Raw genomic sequence first — 24,016 nt, forward strand, 5'->3', positions numbered from 1 at the left:
GGGGGAGGGGGTGAAGGGAGGGCAGGGACAAGGGGAAAAAATGAGAACCAAGACCTGTCATGTAGAGGTACAAGATCCCAATGATGAATGTAGCTGTACTGTACACCTAAAATGTACCAATAAACTCTATGAGGGGAAAAAACAAAACAAAACAGGAGAACCTTGGACATGTGAGCCCGGAACTCAGAATTCTGGGCTAGAGACACACATTTGTGAGCGGTCAGCATATAGATGGTCACAAGACCAGGGTGCTGAAGGCACACCTGAGGGAAAGAAAAAGTAAGAAAAGAAGGTCCAAGCCAGAGCCCTGGGCCTTCACCTTCAGTGAAGAGGATGGGGAGGAGAGAGCCAGAAAGGAGACCATGAAGGGTGATCAGTAGCATAGCATGGCGGTTGTCACTGGGGTCTCGGAAGCTGTGTGAAGAACATCAAGGACGAGGGGATGGGCGTCTGTGAACATGCACTTGTGTTCCAGTGAGCAGCGTGAGATAAACTTGCCCGAAGGAATTCTGGCAGAGGCCTTCGGGAGGGTGTTGCTTTGGCCCAGAACACACCCCCAAAGCCTCCTGTGTGTGTGGAAGGTGACGGGTGGGGAGGGGCGCTGTACTCACCCGGCCTGGCCCACTTAAGAATGTGCTCTTTAGAGGTGGGGCCTGGCTGCAGCTGGGTCCCTGGGAGGGTGACCTGGAAGGGTACATTTTGACCCTGCCCTGCCTTCTGTCAGCTTCCTGGCCCCAGTGGGTGAACATTCTTCTGCCATACTGTTTGTGCGGTGGAGCCAGCCAACTGTGGACTGAACTCCCTGGAAACTATAAGCCAAATAAACCTCTTCTGCTCAGAGTTGTGGGTGTTGGGTATTTGGTCCCAGTGATGGGGAAATTGACTAAGACAGAGGATGACCACTTGATTAGAGGTTTATAGAAATAGATGAAGCCGGGCAAGGTGGTGTGCTCCTCGAATCCCAGCACTCGGGAGGCTGAAGCAGGAGAATTGCCACAAGTTCAAGTCCGGCCTCTTGCTACATAGTGAATTCAAAGCCAGCCTGAACTACAGAGCAAGATCCTGTCTCAAAAAAAAAAGAAATAGCTGGGGATATAGCTCAGTGGCGCTGCACTTGCCTGGCAAGGGCAAGATCCTGAGTTCAATTCCCATTATCAAAAAAATAGAAAAAAGAAGAAGAAATAGATGATGCTTTTGTGATTATTTTAAGAGATCCAGACTAAAGGTGTAGGGGTGAAGTCATGTCTTTAACTTACTTTCAAATGGTTAAATAAAACGTTCTTGATGCATATAAGCTTTTAAAATATGGATAAAGCAAAAATTATAATAAGTTTCAAATTGATGCATCTGTATTATATGTAAATGAGTGATCACTGTGCTATTTTTTCACCATTTCTGTATGTTTAAATCCCATCCCACCCTACCACCAGGGATCAAACTCAGGACGTTGCTCTTTTGAGGCAAGCTAAATTCCTCTCCCACTTGTTTAAACTTTTTATTTTTTTGGTACCGGGGATTGAACTCAGGACCTTGTGCTTATGGAGCAGGTGTGGTGCCACTGAGCTAAATACCTGGCCCAATTTTTTTAAATTATTTAATTATGTAACTATTATTAAATTATTTAACTAATTCTTGTAATAACATTTCCAAGAAAGTGAACAGAAAAGAATTAAAACTGTATGGACAACTTTTGGTTTTTTTGGGTTTGTTTTGCAGTCAGTACTAGGGAATGAACCCAAGGACCTTCACATCCCCAGATCCCTGGTCCTTTTAAAGTTTTTTTTTAAAGTTTTTTGTTGCCAGGCATGGTGGCACACACCTGTAATCCCAGCACTCAGGAAGCTGAGGCAGGAGGATCGCTGTGAGTTCGAGACCAGCCTGGGCTCCATAGTGAGTTCCAGATCAGTCTCAACTACATAGTGAGACCCTGTCGCAAAAACCAAAAAAACAAAGTTTTTTTGTTGTTTGAGGTGGGGTCTGTCTTAGTTGCTTTCTACCCATCACCCACAATTTAAGGTTTATTTTGACTCCCAGTATGTAGAGATTTCATTCCCTAATTGGCTGGCTTGAAGCCAAAGCAACATGGAAGAGAAGCAGCAGAGGAGATACAGCTGATGGCAGGGCAGCAAGAAGCAGAGAGAGAGACTCAGGGAGGACGGAAGCACACAGACCCTTGAGGCCACATCCCCAGGGACCACCTCCCCCATCCTTCACCTCCCAACATCACAGGTGTATACTCATCTGTGGGCTAATCTGCACCCCCTCACGCAGCCTCCTCCCCACATCCCCGCCTATGAGTACAGAAGGAAGGCTTTGGGGGCATCTAGGTATAAACCATAACGGGGTCTTCCTAAGTCACGCAGTTGTTCAGGCTGTGTTCATACTCGTGATCTTCCTGCTTCAGCCTCCCAGAGTGCTGGGACTATAAATATACTGCACATGCCCAGCTGAGGGGAATAAAAACATGAATGGGAGTGTGATGGTATGGGAAATGAAGTTAATGGTTTGTTTGCGTTTTTGTTTGTTTTGGTTTTTTGAAGCCAGATCTCACTATGTAGTGCTGGCTGGCCTTGGGTTCATGGCAGTGCTCTTGCCTCAGCTTCCTGAGTCCTGGGATTACAGGGATGTGCCACCATGCCAGGCCAAAGGTCGTTTTAAAATGGGAAAAATTATAGCATGCTCCCAGAGGAAGAAATAACTAGGGCAGAGGTGTATGAAAGTACAAGAAAGAGGGAATTGCTGAAGTACTTTTCTGGAACAGACTGTTGTGCAGTTTGGACTGGAAAGGGCCGGTTCCAAAGACTGGGTCCAGTGCCCTCCCGTCCATGCACTCTGCCCCGTGACAGGGGAGCCACTGCGCAAATGCCCTGAGGCTGGGGTGACTTGGCAGGTGATTAAAGAGGATTACCTTGGCTGGGAAAGCAGCCAGGTGTGGTTCGCGTGGGACTGAGGAAAGAATCCACTCTTCCCTGTGGTATAGATAAGAAAAGCTTTCTGGGGCTGGCGATTTAGCTCAGTGGTGCTGCCGCCTGCCTCACAAGTGCAATGTCCTGAGTTTGATCCCTGCTACCAAAAAAGAAAACAAAAGGTTTCTGGAAGTCCTCAGAGCACCGAGCAGCAGGTGAACTAGGCCAAGGGCACTCTGGGCTTCTCTTCCTGGTGCTGAGCCGCCTGGGGCTTCTCTCTCATGGATTCGCCCTAGCGCCTCACCCCATCTGCTGGATGGAATAGAGGCCAGTGGCCACCATCCACATACAGCCCACACAGTGGGGTCGGCCACAGTGTGGACGGAGGAAAGAACATTGCTCTTCCTGAAATGCTCACCGAGTGCTGTGGACCAACACGTTATCCTGGGTTGGGAATCAGGAGATAAGAATACTGGTCCAGGTTATGAAAATCTGGTTAAAAGATTCCCTGCTAGATTGAGGGGCCTTGAATACAATTCCTAGGCTTGTACTGGCCTTGGTCCTGCTGGGCCGAGGCTGGCTCTGTGGGCTTTGACCGAGGGAGCTGTGGCACCACTTACAGGCTCGTTCTTGCCCAGCTGAATCCGGTAGCGGGAGATGAAGTTTGGTTTTCCAGTTGTGTCCACCACAAGTAGAAGCCCGTTGAAGGCCCAGAAGAGTAGCACCGGCACTAGGGCAGCGCCTGAGGTGGGAAACAGAAGGTAATTCAGGGAGGCGTCGGGTCTGACAGCACACGGAATAACTGAACACACGCTGTACAGGACCTGGTGGGGGCCGCCCTTGAGCCCTGGAGGACAGACGAGCTCCGGGAACAAGGGCAGTCGCTGAAGGACTGTGCATTTATTTTCTTAGCTGTAGAATGGGCACAACAGCATTTAAGGTGGCTAGAGACAGTATGCTGATAGAAGGTATGATCAAACGCTGGTTGTTTACTGCTTTTTAGAACTTTATTAACAGCAAAAGACAGGTTGTCATTAATTCCCCTCCAAATCTCCCCTGTGATTGAAGCTCCCCATCACTCCTGCCACTTTCTGCAGCAGTTCTGGAAGACCCTTCGTGAGAGTCTTTTGGTGCTCCTATGGTTTAATGATGCCCTGAACTAAATCAAAACATTTACCTTCCGAGGATGTTTTGACTCTGGAAGCGCCAGCAGTTGCACAGTGCCAGACCTGATGAGTCACGTGGAAAAGGACGCACCGTGCGAATGCACTTCGGAGCACACCAGCCTGCCTTTGCCGGATGGCCCTCGGCAGGCAGCCCACTCACCTGCTCACTGTGTCTTATTGAACCTTGTAAAGACGCCAAAGAGGACCTCTGGGCAGAGGTCGTGTGGGACGAGTGCGTTCCAAGTGAGGGGAGGATCACAAGGGGATTTACAGTAGTGCATCTCTTGGGGTAATTTTAACACTGAGACATGTACCATATATCTTGATCACATCTTGTGCTGTGTAGAATGCATTAACACAGAAATGAATTTAGTCTGAGTCCTTTGGCGTTATCAGGGAGAAGATACCAAGGAAGAACACGGTGACCTGGGAAACCTCATCCATACCCCTACTGAGTAGGCAGCAAACCCTCGGGTAGTCGGCACCCTGAGACGGAAGGCCTCCTGCAAGGGGCCCTGGTGCAGGTTTCCATACCCTACTCTTGGGAGAGATGTGGTCCATGGCTCTGAGAATTCCTGAAGCACAGAAACCTGTTTATGTCAAAATCCACCCTGTCATCCCAGCATGCTGAGGCAGGAGGATCACAAGTTTGAGCCCAGCCTGGACTTGGGGATTTGGTGAAACCTCTCAATAAAAAATAAAAGGAGTCGGACTGGGGATGTAGTTCAGTGACAAGGCCCTGTGCTCAATCCCCAGCACCTTAGGAAAAAAAAAAAATTCTAAGCCCTGTTTGACCCTAAAACAGTATTTTCCTGGAGCACCGCACAGTAGTAGGATGACATGCGTCTCTGTTAGCCCAGGACAATTTCAATTTATATTTGTCATTCTGGCACCATTATTGATCACATCTCTTCACGCAGCAGGTCAATTGGCATGGCCACTCCACCCATTAACCTCCTGTAGCAGGGATGTGCTGCAGGACACTTTAGAAGACACTGAGCAGTTTGGGCCTGGTAGCACACGCCTGTCATCCCAGCACTCGGGAGGCTGAGGCAGGAGGATCGCTGTGAGTTCAAGACCAGCCTGGGCTACATAGTGAGACCCTGTCTCAAAAAAACAAAACAAAAAAGGAAACATTGAGCAAGACTTAAAATTTAGGGGCCTGGGATTTAGCTCAGTGGTTCTGCCACCTGCCTTGCAAGTGCAAGGCCTTAAGTTCGATCTGTAGTACCAAAAAGAAAGGACAAAATTTAGTTTTGCCTTTCTGCTCCACATCCCACTTTCTGCAAAACCATTTCAAGTATCTCTGCTTCCGTACTGTGAACAAACAGCATTTTGGCCCCCAGCGGTGCTCGTCAGCCAAGGATAGTACAGGATTATGTAACTGCAGAATTGCAAACCTTAATTGTGCTTGTTTTGGCTCCTCTACTTTCCCAATCCCAAGTTTAGTGGCATCGTGGCGCACACCTGTAATTCAGCGCTTGCAGGGATGAGGCAGGAGGATCGCTATGAGTTCAAGACCAGCCTGGGCTCCATAATGAGTTCCAGGTCAGTCTCAACTACATAGTGAGACCCTATCTCAGAAAAAACCAACAAAATAAATAAAAATAAATCCCAAATCCCAAAGGCATGAACAGCACTCCCTTAATTCTGGGTCTCTCCTGGAAGGGGGTTGTGAGAGGCTTGTCCAGCACTGCCATCTCCTAGGTAATCGGTGGCCACAGAAGGATGTAAAATATTTTCCTGCTGCTATCTTTACACATCTGTAACCTCGCTCTTTTGGTGATTGCTGCCGTGTCATAGTTAATGTTCAGTCTATTTTCAGAGTTCCCCTTCTCCCTAAAAACTCTCCCTGGGTGCATTTTATTTGAAATTTTGCTTTTGAGCAGCTGACTTTTTATCTTCCCTCCTAGACTGTGACATACTTTCTAATGGGGCAGGCAAATGTTTCATCTTAAATATTTCTCCATCCTTACACTGGCTTGGCATGTTGTAATGTTAAACAGTATCATCAACAGCCAGGTGTGACATACACCTGTAATTCCAGCACTTGAGAGGCTGAGGCAGGAGGATTGCCAAAAGTTCAAGGCCAGCCTGGGCTACATAGTTCAAGGCCAGTCTGAACTACATAGTGAGACCCTGTCTCAAGTAAAAACAACACAAAACATTGAATGCGAGGTCCTTCACTGTTGTAGATAATGCAGTTAAAATATCTGTGTTTAGGGCCAGGGATTTAGCTCAGCGGTTCGGTGGCCTGCCTTGCAAGTGCAAGGACCCGAGTTCAATCCCTGGTACCAAAAAAAAAAAAAAAAATCTGTTTAAATGGCTTTTCCCTTCCATGGTTATTTTCTTAGGCTTGTTTGGAGCCATAGTTCTGTCTGTAAATAGAGTGGCCACTTCCTGTCAGCCCAGGGAGCTAGATTACACCAGGTCCACGGAGCACAGTCTCAGACAAGACAGCTCCCTGCACTTGTGGAACATGCCGAAGCTGGATTACTGCTATAAAACGCATGCATTTTTATGCAAAGCAGTTCTTTTCCTGTTCACTTTGAGAGAGAGCGTCTTCAATCCCTTAGCTTGCTTTTTAGATATCCTGTTTCCAAAGTCCTCATGATTTTAGTACTCATTGATGTGAACTTCAAGTCCTCATCCTTTGTAGTAATAAACTGAAAAGTCTTTAGAACAAAAGAGTGAAAAAAGACAAATGCTAAAGTCACGTACCCCAGCCCTACATGCCGGTCTGGAAACCTCACCTATTATGAAGAGGATCCACTCTTTCCCTTCAAACTTCCACAGCAGCCTCTCCCACTGGGCTTGCCAAAAGTAGCCGGAAGCACCCCAGAATCTCTGAAGATGCCTTGGGAGGAAAGCCATCCAGGTTTCTGGGTGAAAACTAGTGGGCAGGCAGCATCTTATTCCCGGCTATGCCCCAACCATGCCACCCTCAGGTGCTGGCTTCGGCTGGGCCAGACGAACGTACCATGTGAGTGAGTTCCAGAAGGCCACGGACAGGAGCAGGCCAGAGCCCAGGATGAATGCTGTGTTCTGCATGGAGCCCCAGATGTGTCCCTCCTGGAGCAGGACACAACAGGTCAGCCTCTGTGCCCCCAGTTCCTGCTGGGGCTCGTCCCCCTCAGGGGCGCTTGGCTGATTTCACAAACACACAGTACCTATGTGTGTTTGTGAAAAGTGGAGCTCCACGTTCGGGATGGACCGGAATTACCCTGACTCCAGAGAAGCTGTTCGGCAGTGTGATCACTCAGAGGCCGGGTGGACCTTCTCTATCAACTGTGTCATCACCAGTCCTCTGGGAAGATGGAGATCGACGTTCTCCGCACTTTGGAATCAATTTAAAAAAACAAACCAACACCCAGAGTCCTCTGTGACCCAATTATGTAAGAGTCTGGGGCTGGGACCTGAGTCGCCATGCTTCTAAAGCTCCCTAGGTGGTTCCCATGGGCAGGAAGGTCAAGGCCCCTGGAAGGGACCCTTCCTGTGTCGTAGGACTTCAGTGTCCATGGGCCAGGCCTGTTTTCCCATCCTCCTGCCCTCGCTTTTGAACACAGGCTCTAACTTTCAGTGATCCCCCTGCCTTCTGCAAGATGAGCCAGGTCTGCCAGATGGAGTAAGGCTCAGTGGCCATCGCCGGGCAGCCCTCACCCTGGCTCCTCTGGAAGGCCCTCCGAGCTGGAGGCCACGGTATGCTCCGAGGCCACGCAGACGCGGAGAGGAGCCCCCGCTTCTGGGTGTGATACTTGTCTCCCCCGTGCTGCGGACAGGAACGGGCTCTCTCCCACTGCCTCCGTTTCTCAGTGCAGATGGGCTCTGCTTGGATTCCTGCCTTCCTAGGACAGATCTGGAGGCCCGCCCTGGGTGTGTGGTGTGCTGGGCTCCCGTGCCAGCCAGGGGAGAGAGGCCGACAGGGCTGCGTTTCAAACCCAACACCGCCACCTGAGGCAGCGACACTGATTTGATCGCTCCATTCCAAGTTGGACTGTTCTCAGTGTTGTTATTAATATGTTTTGGATCAAAAGAACACTGCCTTGGCCAGTGAGCCTGTGTAGGACCGGTGCTTGTCGGGGTGCTGAGCTTTGCAAACGAGCACTCGCCATGTCCCGTCTGCCTGCCTGTGACTGAGGAAGAATTTGTTCTTTGCCATGGGCTATTCAGAGGTCACTGTGAGTCTGCAGAAGGGTTACTCTGGGCTCTTCTGATGACTGCAGTTTGAGGATTCTGAGAGCTTTCTTCAGGAACCTTTCTGGACTCACTGGGAATTTTTTGTCTTTTGAGTTTCAACAAAACGAAGTCAAATTACCATCTAAATTTAGTGTACAAGATTAGATTTCCTCAGGGATGGTGTTTTGTTTTGTTTTGTTTTGAATCTCTCCAGCAGCCCAGGTGAAGAAAAATACAATAACCAGGACAAAGGTTCCGTGTGAGGTGCAGGAAGTCACAGTGCCGTGGTTAGCTGGGGTCAAGGGTCGGTTCCGGTCCCAGACTCCAGTCCCGTGGCCCACCCATCCCCGGAGCAGGTGTGGGAAGGTGGGTTCCTATAGCCCGAGACACGGGTATGCTAAGGGCCGTGGGCAGCAGGCAGGTCAAGAGACAGTAATGAGACAGCCGCAGGGACGTGCAGGAGAGTGACCCTCCTGAGCTTCTAAGGGAGTTTGCAGTCAAGTGGCCTCTGTTGAGACACTGCAGGGAGCGCCACTGTGTGGCAGCCTTGCCCCTGCCTCGCAGCGGGTGGAACTGCACAGCAAGGGGTCCAGAGAGAGCCCCTGGCCACTGGCTCACCGCAGGGCAGCACCGCTTTACCTGCTCAGACTTCTCCGGGGGCAGCTTGCGTCTCCCAGCTTGTCCCTTCTTCTGCAGTGGGAAAGAAAGCGTGAGTGGGCTTTTCACACGCAGCTGAGGACAGGGACTGGGGCCTCGGGCTGGCCTTGGGTTAGGGATATTTCTGGAGCGGAGACACTGGTTCTGAAATTCAGATGGAGAAACAAATCAGAAAGAGGTAGGTAATGTTAGGAAGACAGAGGAAGGGAAGGGGCAGTGAATGCTGCACCTGTAAAACCTGTAAAACCCAAAGCTTTTAAACAAGCGTCAAGCAATTGTCTGTCCATTTCTTTCAGTTACTCAAGAGTCACTGCTATAAGAGAATGGACTTGTTTATCCAGGACTGAAATGAGTACTTGTAACGCAAGTGCGTCACTTTATTTATTTATTATCTGTTGGGCTAAAAACAAAGATTTTTCTGAACGTAATCGAGTTCTATGAAAGGGAAAATGGATATGATGTTGGGCATCACCTCTCTTTAGAACGCACCCTAACGAGCATCAGCCAGAGGGAAATCATTACAGATGTGTTTAAACTGGGCCCACTGGCACAGCCCTGTAATGACAGCATTCTGGGAGGCTGAGGTGGGAAGATCGCAAGTTCGAGCCCAGCCTGGGCATCTTAGGAAGCATCATTTTTCCAAAAATAAATAGGGGCTGGAATGCAGCTTATTTTGAAGCCCCCGATCGATCCAAGTACTGAAAAACAAAGAGGTGTTTGAGAAATTTATTTTCAACTGTGAAAGGACAAATCTTAATAGAATTGATATTTAACCAGTAGAGAAAGTAAGATTTGATTTTTTAAAACAATATTGGAGATTGAACCCTGGCCTTTGCACTGAGCTACATCTGCAGCCTTTTTTTAATTTTGAGATCGGGCCTCCCTAAATCTCTGAGTGGCCCCAGCCGGACATGAACTTGTGATCCTCCTGCCTCAGCCTCCCAGAGCTCTGGGATTATAGGCGTGCGCCATGATACGCAGGTCACCCGCCATTTGTGAAGCGGCATCTCCTCTTGATTTGGTGGTGCTGTTAGGGTCGCAGTGCTGTGCATAGTGTCTTCCTTTCGCATTCGAACACGTGCTCTTTCAGACTGTGTTCAGGTTTGTCCGCCAGGGCAGAAATCTGTTTGTCCAGCTGCAAACCCTTCCAGGTGGGGTTCACCGACCTGTGTGCCGGCCCGGATCTGACTTTGCCCCTTGTTACTGTAGTTTTACACCTGACCTCCCACGGCGCCCTCCCTGCCCTCACTCAGTTACACAGTGTACACACGTATGGAAACACCACATGCTACCCCGGAGTGAGGAGTAAACTCTTCACAGTAGGCGACATCCCTCTTACTACTTTTTGTCTTGAGGCAGAGTCTCACTAAGTCTCTAGGTTGCCCAGGCTGGGCTTAAACTTGTGACCCTCTTGCCCCAGCCATCCGGAGTGCTGAGATCACAGGCGCGCAACAACCGGGCTTGGTGCCATGATTTTTTGTTTATTTGTTTGTTTGTCAGTACGGGGGATCGAACTCAGGACTTTGCAAGGCAGGTGGCACCACTGGGCTAAATCATGGGGAATTGACACCCTGGAATGGGCAGGGTTTGGTGAAAAAGTAAAACATTTGCTACCCTTTGCTGCTGGCTCAACCTTGCTGGGTATCCTACTGCTTGTTCTTGTATAAAGCTTTAATCTGGGCCAGGGATTTAGCTCAGTGGCACCGTGCCCACCTCACAAGTGCGAGGTCCTAAGTTAGATTCCTGGTACTACAAAAAGCAAACAAACACAAAACAGTCATCATGAGGGAAATGGAAACCGAAGAGCAACACAGCATTGCTTAGTACCCATTACAGGGGCTGCTGTCACTTTACAAAGAGAGCACAGCGAGCAAAGTAGAGGACATTTGTGCATCAGTATGGTGCAGCCAGTGTGGAAAATACTGGCAGTTCCTCGATAAAACATAAAAATACATAGGGCTGGGGATTTAGCTCAGTGGTTCTGCCGCCTGCCCCACAGGCACAAGGTCCCCAGTTCAGTCCCCAGTACAAATAAATAAATAAATAAATGAACAGGTATCATAGCAGTTTTATACCCGGCTCTAACTCCAAAAGAATTAAAAGCAGTGTCCCGAAGCAACCTTGCACACTCGTGTGTTTGCAGGCTGGCTAAGCACAGAGCGGTCCGTACACTCAGGGACTCCATTCAGCCTAAAACAGGAAGCAAAGCCCGCAGAGGAGTACCGCACTAGGAGTACCGCTGCTTCTCTGGGATCCCGTATTGCATGTGGGTGTAGCATGTAGCGTGGTGGTTGCCAGCCTGGCCACGAGGGGAAATGGAAAGTGGTGAAGAGTTTTAGTTTTGTACAGTGAAAAAGTTCTGGAGCGCCAGGGACGTGAATATAACACTCCTGAGCTTTAAGCTGACTATGATTCAGATGGTAAATTTTATGGTTTTTTTAAACATCACAATTTGGAGGGAAAGAAAGCTTTAATAATGGAAAGCAAGCCGGGCGTGGTGGCGCACACCTGTAATCCCAGCACTTGGGAGGCTGAGACAGGAGGATCGTTATGAGTTCGAGACCAACCTGGGCTCCATAGTGAGTTCCAGGTCAGTCTCAACTACAGAGGGAGACCCTGTCTCAAAAGAACAAACAAACAAAAAAAAAAAGAAAAACAAAAACCAACAATAATGAAAAGCATTACAAAACAAATCCTCCTCTTCCTGTGTGTCAGTGGCTTTGGGTACCGGCAGAGTTGAGCATGTGACCTCACAACTGACTTCAGAACATCCTCACTGCCCCACGATCAGCCCCCAGCCTCTCTACTCCCCCTTCCCACCACCTACCCTGCAGCCCTAGGGCACCTTGCATTTTTTTTTGTTTGTTTGTTTCTGTAGATTTGCCTATTGTGGATATTTCGTATAAATGAAATCATACAGTATGTAGCCTAGCCTTTTGTAACTGGCTTCCTTGCATATTTTCAGGTTCATATGAGTTATAGCACAGACCTGAACTTATTTCATTCCTTTTCACTGCCAAATGATGTTACATCACATAGACATACCGCACGTTATCCATTCCTCAGATAGACAGGTGTAGGTACATTTTTGTGTGAACATATGTTTCTCTTGAATATATACACATACACATTTATCAGGCATAGAATGGCATTGCTGAGTCACATGCTAGCTATGTTTGACCTTTCTTTTTCTGCCAAGGCCTTGATCTACATCCCCAGCCCTTTTGTATTTTATTTTGAAACAAAGTCTCACTAAATTGCCCAAGCTGGGCTGGAAGTTCTGATGCTCCTGCCTCGGCTTCCTGGCACTGTGAGCTTGGGCCATCAAACCTGCTGATATTTAACCTTTTCTTTTTTGATACCGGTGATTGAACTCGGGTAACTGAGCTTGTGAGGCAGGTGGCGGCACCACTGAGCTACATCCCCAGCCTAACCTTCTGAGAAATTTAAATTCTTGTGTGGTTTCTGCCTCATTTTATATTCCCACTAGTATTAGGGTCCCAAGCGCACCACATTCTTACCAGTATCTCTTACCATCTGTCTTACATTACGGCCAACCCAGGAGGCAGGGTGTGGAGGTGTTTCCCACTGTGCTTTTGATTTGCTTTTTTAGGGGGTGGGTACTGGGGATGGAACTCTGGCTAGGGCCTGCGAGGCAGGCGGCAGAACCACTGAGCCACATCCCTGGCCCTGAATTGCATTTTCTTAATGACTAATGATGCTAAACGTTTTTTCTTGTGCCTGTTGGCCATTTGTATACCTTCTTTAGAGAAATGTGTTTTCAAATCTTTTGCCCAGTTTACCATTTGATTGTGGGGTGTTTGTTTGTCTGTTTTTTTAACAGGTATCAAACTCTGGTTCTTGCGCTTGTGACGCAGGCGGCAGCCCTAGCAGCCTGACTTAGCTCAATCCCTGGCCCCTGCTTGTGTTTGAGACAAGGTCTTGCTGGGTAGTTCAGCCTGGCCTTCAACTCACCTCTTTATAGTCGGGGTTGGCCTCAAACTCCTGGCAATCCTCCTGCCTCTGCCTCTGAAATGTTGGTATTACAGGCATATGCCACCATGCCCATGTCTTTTAAGTTGCAAGCTGCTGTATGTTTTTAGATGCCAGTCTTTTTTCTCATGTTGCTAATAGTGCTCCCATTTTGTGAGCTGCCTTTTTACGTTCATTTTCAGAATGAAAAAAAAATTTTTTTGGTATTGAACTCGGGTCCTTGCGCTTGCAAGGCAGGCAGCAGAACCACTAAGCTATATCCCCAGCCGTAAATGAAGATTTTTAAACAGTTTTTTTAGGTGTGATCTTACTATATCGCCAAGGCTGGCCCCAAATTCCTGGGCTTGAGGAATTCTCCTGCCTCATTCTCTGAAGTAGCCAGGATTATAAGGGCATCTGGCACTACGCCTAGCTGAAAGTTTTCATTTTCTTTAATTTCCTTTTTTGAGAGAAGGTTTCACTGTGTAGTTTAGACTGGTTTTAAACTCCCTGTAGCCCAAGCTCACGTCAAACTCGCAGAAATCCTTCTGTCTCAGCCTCCTGCATCCTGGGATCACAGGCGTGTGCCACCATAGCCAGCCAAAAGTTTTAATTTATTTGTGTATTTTATTTATATATTTCTTTTGAGACAGGGTCTTGCTATGTACTACAGGCTGGCCTTGAACTCACTATGTAGCCCAGGCTGGCCTCAAACTCTTGGTGATCCTTCTGTCTCAGCCTCCCAAGTTCTGGGATTACAGGCGTGCGCCACCATGCCCAGCATGTTATAAATTTTTGCATGTTGCCAATTTATCTTTTTTCTCCCTATTTGTCGCTTGTGTTTTGGTGTTTTATCTAAGAAATCGTTGCCTAATCCCAGGTCACCAAGAGTTAAACCTATATTTTCTTTTAAGAGTTTTTTTATTTTAGCTGTTACATCAAAGTTTGATGGCCCTCTCTGAGTTAATGTGTATATGTGATGTAAGAGGTTGAACTTTATTCTTTTTCCTGGGAATATCCAATTATCTCAGCGCCATTCGCTGAAAACTCTTCTTTCCCCGTTGATTTGTCTTGACCCCTGGCACAAATCTACTGGCAACAAATGGGTTCTATTTTGGGTATGTTTTTTTTTAACGATTGAATGGTTGACCCATATTGTGATTAATTTTCTGGAGGCTGAGGCAGGAAGATTGCTGTGAGTTCGAGACCAACCTGGGCTACCTAGTGAGTTCCAGGTCAGTCTCAACTACATAGTGAGACCCTGTCTCAAAAAAACTAAAAAAAAAAATTCTGAACTCTCATCCCAATCCCGAGGGTGATGGAAGTCTGAAAGGGACAGGACAGTGTGGAGCAGAACTGGGTGTGGTTTTATTAGAACCAAAGGAAAGGAAAGCTCCCCGTGTTGGGAAGGGTTCCACAAGGAGGATACAGCCCAAGGCATCTAAACCTGGAGGCTTCCGATGTCCGAAAGCAGACTTCATTATTTAACATCTGCATCTGCTCCTGGTTCACTCGGGTACTCGTCCTCTGTCCTCCGATTTCCTGGAGCTTATCTTCATCTCCTTCAGGTCCTCACCTTCATTTTATTCACTTTACTCAGGCCTTTTGCCCTAATCTCCTCGACTCCCCTCTTTCCTGGTCTCCATGGGAATGTTAGTTATTCTAGACTTTTAACTCTGATTTTAAAAATGAGAATGAAATTTCCCGTGGCAAATTCTCCGTCTTTCTGTTCTGGTACGCATCACCAGTGTCATTCACCTGCTCAGACCAAGCTCATGGCCCTGACCGCAGCACGGCAGACAGGCTCGCCAGGTGCAGGAGGAGGCCCGTTCCTGAGTCAGCCTCCAGAAGAGGGGCAGCACAGTCATGAGGAACGGCCGTGTGACCAGGATGAAGGCGCTAAGGCGATACATATTTTGGACCTGGTTCCATTATTCTAGACCCTGTTGACTGGCTTTGACTTTGGAGAACGCCGCTTCCCTTTGGCCCACGTTTCTCAGACCGCTTAGGCTGCAGGAAGAAACACAGCTCATGACCTTCCAGAGTTTGGGGCTCAGGACTTCAGAGGGAGGTGACGGCAAGCTAATTAGCATTGGCACTGCGATTACCTGACAGGAGGAAGAAAGCACTGGCAGGCAGAGGAAGGACGGCTCGGGGAAGACACTAAGGCCACGGAGTCTGGGAGACTGGCGTCAGGTGTAGGAAAAGACTGGGGTGCTGGGTGTGGTGTAGGTCCAGCTCCCCCTGCGGGCCAGGGAGTGGATTGCAGCTCACTGCAGAGGGCGCCCCTGCCTGCTGGCCCTGCTGTGTCCTCCAGCGCTGAGCCCATCCCAGCCGCTTCCCAAAGGCTGCCTGAATGACAGATGGCTTGGCGGCCGAGTGGGTTGTAGGTGTGCAGGTTCTGCCGGCGGGAAACCCTCCGTGTGCACGTTTCTCGGGGGCGCCGTCGAAGGCTTTCAGGACGTTGGTTCTCAGCCCAAACCACAGCGCTCTGCCCAATGGCCACTGGGCAGTTTAATAAACTGGGTTTCAAGAGGAGCCGGCCTGTAAGCCCAGGACTGGGAGGCTGAGGCGGCAGACACCGGTCAGAGTAGCTTAGTGGGACTCTGTCTCACGATGGGGGCTGTCCTGGCCTTCCTCCGAGAGTCTGCCCCGTGTCCGCCAGGGAGTCTTTTATCTTGCTTTTTCCTCTTTACGCAGCCCAAGACTGCTCTGCTGAGCCAGTTTCTCCCTTACTGTTCATTTTACTTTTTCAAATAATCTCTGCAAAAAACAAAAGAGCTAGGGATGTAGCTCAGTAGTAGAAGACCCCTGGGCTTGAATCTCAATACTGAAACAAAACCTGAGCTTGGGAGGACTGTTTTGTTTTGTTTTTCTTTTTGTTTTTTTGTTTGTTTGTTTGGTTGGTTGGTTGGTTTTTTGAGACAGGGTCTCACTATGTAGTTGAGATTGACCTGGAATTCACTATGTAGCCCAGGCTGGTCTCGATCCTCCTGTCTCAGCCTCCCAAGTGCTGGGGTTACAGGCCTGCGCCACCACACCTGGCGGCTTGGGAGGATTTTAAAGCGATCTCCTTGAAGTAATTTGAAGTAATTGTCTCTGCCCCTGTCCTGAGCAGTTCCAGAGGCCCCAGCCCCAGGCCGAGAAGGGTTGTGTAGAGCAACCGACCACCCATCAACCAGGCTAGGATTTGGGGTGAGGTAGGCTCATCTCCAACGTGACTTTGCTTGCCGTCCAGGGTCCCCAAAAGCAGGGTGCAAGGGGAGTTGCGGCGCTAGGTGACTCACTGAAGAAGCCTAGCAGCTGTTTTAATGGAAAGAAAGCCAAAAGCCGACATCAAAGGAAACTGTTCAAGCTGGGAGATGGCTGCAGACTCTAAGGTCTGTGAGTGCTGGGGGCCGAGCGCTCCATCAGCACCAGGAGGGAAGGGCGCGGAGCTGCCGACTGTCCAGACAACCGTGTCACTGTGGAAGGAAGTCCAGCGAATCTGAGGCGCCTTTTCTTAAGCTCCCGGGACTCTCGCTATGCAGTATAACAGCGAACTTCACTTAGAAGTGAAGTGAAGTCTCCTCCCAGTTTTTTTCCATTTCAACAAGGTAACTTTGTCTGCCAAGAACCTGAGCTGCGCACATGGATCCTGGGAATCCTCCCTCCCTGCTAGACGCATCTGTGGAGAATTTCCCCATCTGTGGCGGGTGCTAGAGGCACAGATGAGGGAGGAACTTTCAGCCCTGACACATAAACCTGTCATGGCAAAAATCTCTCCAAGGGACTGAGCTAAGGTCCAGGCCAGAGCTAAGGGACTCCTGTGTCAGGCAGGACCTGGCATACCAGGGAACCCATCAAGGAGGATGGTGCCGGCTGTCTCCCAACTCTTGGAACCATGGTCTCCAGCCCCAACATGAAGCTTTTCCTCCACAGTTTCATTGTAGCTTATCCATGGAAGACTGAGGTTTAAACAGAATGTACAGGTTTTTTTTGTTTTGTTTTGTTTTGTTTTATCAAGATAAAAGATTCAGGGCCAGGGATTTAGCTCAATGGTTCTGCTGCCTGCCTTGCAAACACAAGAATCTGAGTTCAAGCCCTGGTACCAAAATAAATAATTAAATAAAAGATTCAGCCAGCTGTGGTGGTGCACACCTGTAATCCCAGCACTTTGGAGGCTGAGACAGGAGGATCCCTGTGAGTTTAAGGCCAGCCTGGGCTACCTGGTGAGATCCTGTCTCGGACACACAGACATCTGTACTCCCAGGTTTATTGTAGCACTGTTTACAATAGTCAATAACTAGAAACAACCTAAGTGTCAATTAACTAATGAATGGATAAAGACAAAATAAGGCACATACACACAGTGTAATACAATTCAGCCATAAAAAGAATGAAGTTTTGTTTGCAACAACATGGTTGGGGCAGAGATCATGGTTAGGTGAAATAAGCCAGGCAGAGAAAGAAAAATAGCTCATGATCGTTCTCACATGTGCGATCTAAAAAAGTTCATCTCATAGAATAGTGGTCACCACGGGCTGGGGATTTAGCTCAGTGGTTCACGTGCCTGCTTTGCAAGTGCAAGGACCTGAGTTCGATTCCTGATACCAAAAAAACAATATCAACAACAAGAATAGTGATTACCAGAGGCTGAGTATGGCAGGGCGGCGTATGGCTCCTCAGGCACAGTTCGATAGGACTACAAAGTTCTAGAGTGCTACTGCACAGTAAGGCAGCCATAGATAACAATAATGAACTGTATTCTTCAGAAATCAGAAGAGGCCGGGCACATGCCTGTGCCTCAGGAGGAGGCTGAGGCAGGAGAATCACTGCAAGTTCAAGACCGGCCTGGGTTACACACACCCCCATGTCAAAACAAAAACAAAAAACAAAAGTCCCCAGGAGAAAGGATTTCTTTTACCATAGAGGAATGAGAACCCTTTGAGGAGATGTACTTAACCTAATGTATATATTACACAGGCCATTCATGGATGGAATCATCATGTGATGCCATGTAAACATGTGCTATTTAGGAGTACTGGGGATTGAACTCAGGACCTTTGCACCAAGCCACACCCCAGCCCTTTAAAAAAATTTTTTTTTTTAAATTTTGACACAGGGTCTCAGTTGCCCCAAGCTAGGCTAGAACTTGTTCTCCTCCTGCCTCAGCCTCCCAGAGTGCTAAGAATACTGGCATGCACTAGCACACCTGCCTAATTTTTAAGTTTTTATACAATAGTTAAAAATAAAAATTTGTTGGGGGGCCGATTTGAGACAGGGTCTCACTCTGTAGTTGAGACTGACCTGGAACTCACTATGTAGGCCAGGCTGGCCTTGAACTCACAACAATCCTCCTGCCTCAGCCTCCCGAGTGCTGGGATTATAGGCAAAAATAAATTTAACCTTGGCACAGTGGCACACATCTCTAAACCCACAGCTGTGGGAGGCTGGGGCAGGAGGATTGCAAGTTTGAGCCCAAACTAGACAACTTAGCTATGGAGTGAGATTCTGTCTCAAAATAAAAAATAAAAAGGGGTGAGGTGGGGAAAGGAAGGAGATTTTTAAAAAGAATTAAGATGTGTGTGTACCTATACCAACTTCCTGGTAGCAATGTGATCATTGTGTACCACAAGTGTGTACTAATACAAATGAACAGATTTTAAGGAGGGCTGGGATGTATGTCAGTGTGACAGCACTGGGTTCAATCTGTAGTGTCACAAAAAATAAATAATGCAGGGCCAGGGATTTAGCTCAGTGATTCCACTGCCTGTCTTGAAAGCTCAAGGACCAGAATTCGATCCCTGGTACCAAAAAAAAAAAATGCATCTAATAATGAAACCCTGTAGGAGGAGCAAGGCAGGTTTGTGTGGACTCTCAAGAAGTGTTAGGTAATGCCGGATGTGGTGGCGCAAGCCTGTCATCCCAGCACTTGGGAGGCTGAGGCAGGAGGGTCACTGTGAGTTCAAGACCAGCCTGGGCTACATAGTGAGTTCCAGGTCAGTCTCAACTACATAGTGAGACCCTGTCTCAAAAAAAAAAAGAAGAAGCATTAGGTGTGCACATGCATGGGACACATGGATGTGTGTGTGTGTGTGTGTGCACATGCGTGGGGAGGACCTGAGAAACTGCTCAGAGTGGCTTCTCAACAGCTGGGGGAAGGGGCAGTGAAAGACTACGACTACATTTCTACCATTTTTTTTTTTTTTGTATCAGAGATCAAACTCAGGACCTTGCACTTGCGAGGTACCACTGAGCTAAATCCCCAGCCTACCATGTATTCTTTTCTGCCTTCTGAATTTTGTATTCTGAGCATATTTTACCTATTTACAAAACTACAGAAACATTTTAAAAATTTAAAAATTAATTCAGCATCCATTATAGGCATTGAAGATTCCTAGAATAACCCTCCTTTTGACTAGCTTTCCCCTTACTGTAATACTGATAATTTCAGTTCTTTAAGGGCTTTTTTTTCCCCTTTTCCTTTTTTCTTCAGGGAGTCTTGCTATGTAGCTGAGATTGGCCTTGAAACCACAGCAATCCTTCTGCCTCAGCCTCCCAAGTGCTAGGATTACAAGTGTGGGCCCCCACTCCTGGTTAGTTCTTGAAGGGTTTTGAGGAGGCTTTGTCTCTGCTGCAATTACGTTTATTTTGTTTTTGAGACAGGGTCTTGCTGTGTAGCTTTGAACTCACTACGTAGCCTCGGTTGACCCTGGACTTACAGTGATCCTCTGGCCTCAGCCTCCCGAGTGCTGGGATCACAGGTGTGCGCCAATATGAGAAGCATATTGTTTATTTTTATTATTTAAAGTGTATTTTTCAGAGTCAAAGGGTTCATGGCTTTCATTAGATTGTTACAGGTAACTGTGATTAAAAACCAGTGCCTTAAGTGATCGTGACAGCTTTTCCCTCTCTCATTAGCAATTTCACATGGTCTCACATCAAACCAGGAGCAGTTAAAGCGCTTGCTTGTTTTCTCTACGGTTCACACCCTCCCCATGAAAACAACATAAAAGCTGTTCGGGCTCTGATGGCGTCTAGCCAGTTTTCATGTAACTGCAGCTGTTCTATTGTATACATCCTTTTATTAGAAGTTACCTCAGACTCTCTTGAGATGGGGCCTGGAAAGGAAATATCAACAAACAGAAGCAGATGTTAAAGTGAAAAGCCTAGAGAGGCAGGGTATGACAGCAAGGAGCAGAGTGGTAAGACCTGGTTCCTTCCTAGAGGCATGGGTGTGGGAAGTGGGGGATGCTAAACGGCGGGGAGGTGGGGAGAGGACAGGCCCTGATGGCGCAAGTCCGCCCTAGGTCGTGCCCCACAGGGCCCAGGGGAGACGGCTCCTCTCCTGCGTGGAAAGGCCCTCTGGCTGCAGGCGCAGGAGTTTATCTGACTCTGATTTCATTAGAAGCAGTGAACCTTTTCCTCACATGCTTGGAATTCTTCAGCTGTGCCCGTTTGAGCAGCCACCAGCTCACGAGGTACTCATCTAGGCTGCGCGTCCTCTGCGCTGCACTGAATGCTTCCGCTGAAGCAGCTGCTCTCTGAGTCTGTCTGCTGGAGGCGCATTTTCAGTTGTAGACCTCAGTCAGCAGCTTTCTAGGGGAGACCTCCAACAGGGGGGCAGATGAGCGTTTGCCCCAGAAGTTCCTGTCACGTTTTTGCCAGTGAGAGCCGTCAGGCTAGAAATTTGGGCGTGTAAAATTTGGAACATTGTAAATATTTAAAACGTCAGAGTACTACATGGGGGCTGGGGATTTAGCTCAGTGGTTCTGGAGCCTGACTGCGAGTTCGATCCCCAGCACCAAAAAAAAAAGTACTACAATGATAAGTTTATTGGGTTTCCTCTGTTCGACTTGACTAATCCTTTTGTCTACCTGTTGAAGTCTCCTCTAGTCTTAAGAACTGGAACTTGTCTAAAAGTTTGTCTTTTTCTGTGTGTGTGTGCGTGTGTGCGCCAAGGATCAAATTCAGGACCTTGCACTTGGGAGGCAGTTGCGGTGCCACTGAACTAAATCCCCAACCCAGAATTTGACTATTTTGATGCCTCCATTTTCCATCAGAGGAAACGGAGGTCTGGAGATGTTTGGTCAGCGGCTTCAAATCTGACAGCTGTTTAGTGGCAGGGCTTGAATTTGGCGCTCCTTGCGCAGACTGAGAGTGTAGGAAATACAGATTGCATGGGTGTGCGACAATCCTCCAGCCTCAGCTTCCCGGGTACTGGGATTACAGGTGTGAGCCTCATGCCTGGCCTTTGCCGTACTTTGTAAAGTAACGCTATAGAATCGGATTGTCCACATGATCAGATTCTTAGGAGAAGGGTATGAAAATAGTGACTTAGGAAGGGAGTGCATTCAAGGAAGAGAAAGAAATGAAATACACTAAAAGCTTCTCACATTTTGTAACAATGGATTGATTCTCTCTTAGGGGAATCTGATATGTACTGTTGAGACTGCCCAAATTAAATACTTTGTAGTGAGTTCCATTGAAAGCCGATAAAACTCTGGCTGCAGGCTTTTTACTGAAACATCTAGATAAATAACACAGTGGGGCTGTGGCTGATGTTCATGGCCTTGAGAATTTGCACACAGACAGTAGAGGAAGAAGGTGAGAATGACAAGAGCGGAATGGTTCAGTCTTGAGATTTGTCTGCAGCCCAAATTAGATTTTCTTTCAGACTGTGGGTTCACAGATATTCTGCTTGGCTGATGAATATTCCTGTTTTGTAAGATATATCACCTGCATGTGTGTGTGTGTGTTATTTTTAATATGTTATAAAGTCACTTTAATAGTTTAGTTTTAGAGGAGAAACACTAAACAATACAAGAAGGCCTCACCTGGTCCACCTCTCCAGTGTTACAGGTAACGAGGTGGGTGTGGGCACAGAGGTGACTCCCTCTGAATTACTTCTGGCAAGGTCCAGGCTCCCAGCCCTTGGCCTGGTGCTTCCTGTTTGGGATTGGCATAGTTTCTACTCCGAAGTGGGTTACTCCCACAGAATGAGGGTGACTGAGGTCAGGATTGGAGCCCTCCTTGCTTCAGCCTCTGCTCTTAGGCTGTCTTGTCTCTGTTCTAGGCCGGAGCTGAGCAGTCCCAGCTTGGGCAACTCAGCAAGACCCTGTCTCAAAAACAGAACAGCCGGAGAGGTCATGCATATTGGTAATCCCAGCCCTTGGGAGGCTGAGGCAGGAGTAGCACCCTAAATTTGAGGCCAGCTTGGGCTATACAGTGAGTTCACAGCCAGGTTGAACTATATAGAGAGAGACCCTGCCTCTAGCAACCAACCCATAAAACAAGACCAGGAAGCAATTCCATGCAGAGGCCCTGGGTTCCACCCCCAGTAATGGGGGAAAGTAAGAGGGTTTTTGAAAAGCTGCTGTGACCCAAGCTCTGCACACATCTGAGGCATACACAGGCTGAAGGGTGGCTGACACTCAGAACGTAACATGCTTGCCAGAAAGGGTTACACTTTGAGGCAGAAGCGCTCCCTTGGGTCTGTTGCAGTAGTGCTGGCTTTGCTCCTGACACTGCCTGGTACTAGCACCCTTGAAATGCACTGCCCCGCCTGATCACATGCCAGAGAGACTTCCAGCCTTCCGGTTTTGTTTACTATGAGATCAACAGCAGACAAGCAGGAAGTGTGGGCTGAAATTTTCACAGTGACATAAAGGAATGAAAAGCGTTGCTGTTTGCCCTCAGAGCGTTGTCCACCGTCACACCTTTCCCTTGGCCTAAGGACTTTCTGATCTCCAAACAGAAGCTGAGCATCAGCGCCTTTGCGTTTTACGGAGCCGAGTTGAACTTCTGTATCCCAGTGTGAGAAACGTCGTTGAAACTGCGTGGGAAACAACTGCCCCAACCCGCGAGGCAGTGTCCTGTCTTGTCTTGCTTGTCTTGGGTCCCACAGGGTTACCCTGACAACCACTGGCCCGTCCACTTCTCCGTCTTGCATGCACCCTGGCTCTGTGCCTCTCCCCTCTCACCAGAAGTCTTGCGTCGCAGTCCTGCATTCCTTGGACATTTTGAAACCTGGGGCCATTGGTGAGGGACCCTAGAATGTTACATGGAAACAGCCTCGACCTGGCGGCACAGCTCCCCACCCACCACCCTTCCAGGCCATGGCTTCCCAGAGTGTTTGCCCTGTCGGGAAATTGCTCCTTCTCACAGTTTATAAGCCAAACCCAGGCTATGAGTACTACCTGCCACTTGCTAAAAAAAACACCAAAAGCACAGGGGTGCTGGAGGTACACATACAGGCAAAGGATGCAGACACCTGAGGAAAAACAGCTGGGGAACGTGAGCAGACATCCTCGGAGGCAAACCTTTCTGGCGCTGTAAGCAGAGGGCGAAGGCAGAGGGGGCAGACTGTGCTGCTGCCCTTCCTGGAGCGAACTGGGATATAACCGGAGCTGCGCGACAGCCCGTCCCCACCCGCCGGGGCTCACCTCTGCAGTGCGCAGTTTCCAGGCTTCGGGGTGCGGGCCAGGCGAGGTCTCCTCCGGGCGGGCGCCGGCGCTTCCAGCTGACCCTGTTGTCACTTGGTGGGTGGGAGGCTGGCCGCGGAGATCGCGTTACCCAGCCGCTGACTGGCTGTGGCCAGCCACGTGATGACCAAAAGTTTGGGTCTGTGCGGCCTGGCGACCACACAGCCTTCTTTCTGAAGGGCAGCGTCCCTAGACCTGAGGAGCTGGGAGAAGTCCGGGCTGGTCCCCGCCCCCGGTTTTTAGTTTAGTTTAGTTTTCCAGAGTCTCTTCGTTTCCTGCAATTTAAGATGTCACTGGCCGCAGGAGGGAGGCAGAATAAAGACGCGGGCATCGGTGAGGGGCAGGCAGTGGGAGCTGAGCAGAAGGGAGGAGCACGGCGGCGCTCACCCCGGCAGTGCTGGAGGGGGACCCCACCTCGGAGGGCAGGAGAGGGCAGGGCCGGGACCCACGCCGCGAAGAACCGAGCTGTTTTTAAATTTCTAAAAAGTATTTTGCAGCGGGTAATGTTATATATGGTGTGACCTTAACTACAAAAGGGTCCAAAGAAGGGAGGCGTCCGAAGTCTTTTCAGCCTCCCGGGCCTCCGTCTCTTCCTCCCCAGCCGTTGTGAATCCTTCCTGAGCTCGAATATCCTTTCCGTGAAAGCAGAAACAGACGCGTCTTCCCCGGCGCC

The 24,016-nt window shown here is 48.7% G+C and overlaps 1 protein-coding gene across 3 annotated transcripts in view; it reads right to left on the reverse strand.

Moving 5' to 3' along the window:
* Nucleotides 1-23,419, reverse strand: part of Faxdc2 (fatty acid hydroxylase domain containing 2) — a 29,249-nt gene extending 5,830 nt beyond the window's left edge. The window contains exons 1-5 of one of the 3 annotated variants that reach the window (XM_010639831.2): nt 23,305-23,419; nt 8,888-9,049; nt 7,053-7,144; nt 6,826-6,929; nt 3,527-3,648 (exon numbers count right to left, since the gene is read on the reverse strand). In XM_010639831.2, the coding sequence (XP_010638133.2) occupies nt 3,527-3,648; nt 6,826-6,929; nt 7,053-7,123 (297 nt within the window). In that variant the 5' untranslated portion in view covers nt 7,124-7,144; nt 8,888-9,049; nt 23,305-23,419. Of the gene's footprint in view, nt 1-3,526; nt 3,649-6,825; nt 6,930-7,052; nt 7,145-7,242; nt 7,410-8,887; nt 9,050-23,304 lie in introns of those variants that run through there. The other 2 variants (XM_033761589.1, XM_033761590.1) reach the window with 2 other exon arrangements.
* Between the last annotated feature and the right edge of the window lie 597 nt (nt 23,420-24,016).

The sequence above is a fragment of the Fukomys damarensis genome, unplaced genomic scaffold (genome assembly GCF_012274545.1).
Source record: "Fukomys damarensis isolate Sample0158 unplaced genomic scaffold, DMR_v1.0_HiC HiC_scaffold_9, whole genome shotgun sequence".
In the NCBI taxonomy this organism is placed as follows: domain Eukaryota; kingdom Metazoa; phylum Chordata; class Mammalia; order Rodentia; family Bathyergidae; genus Fukomys; species Fukomys damarensis.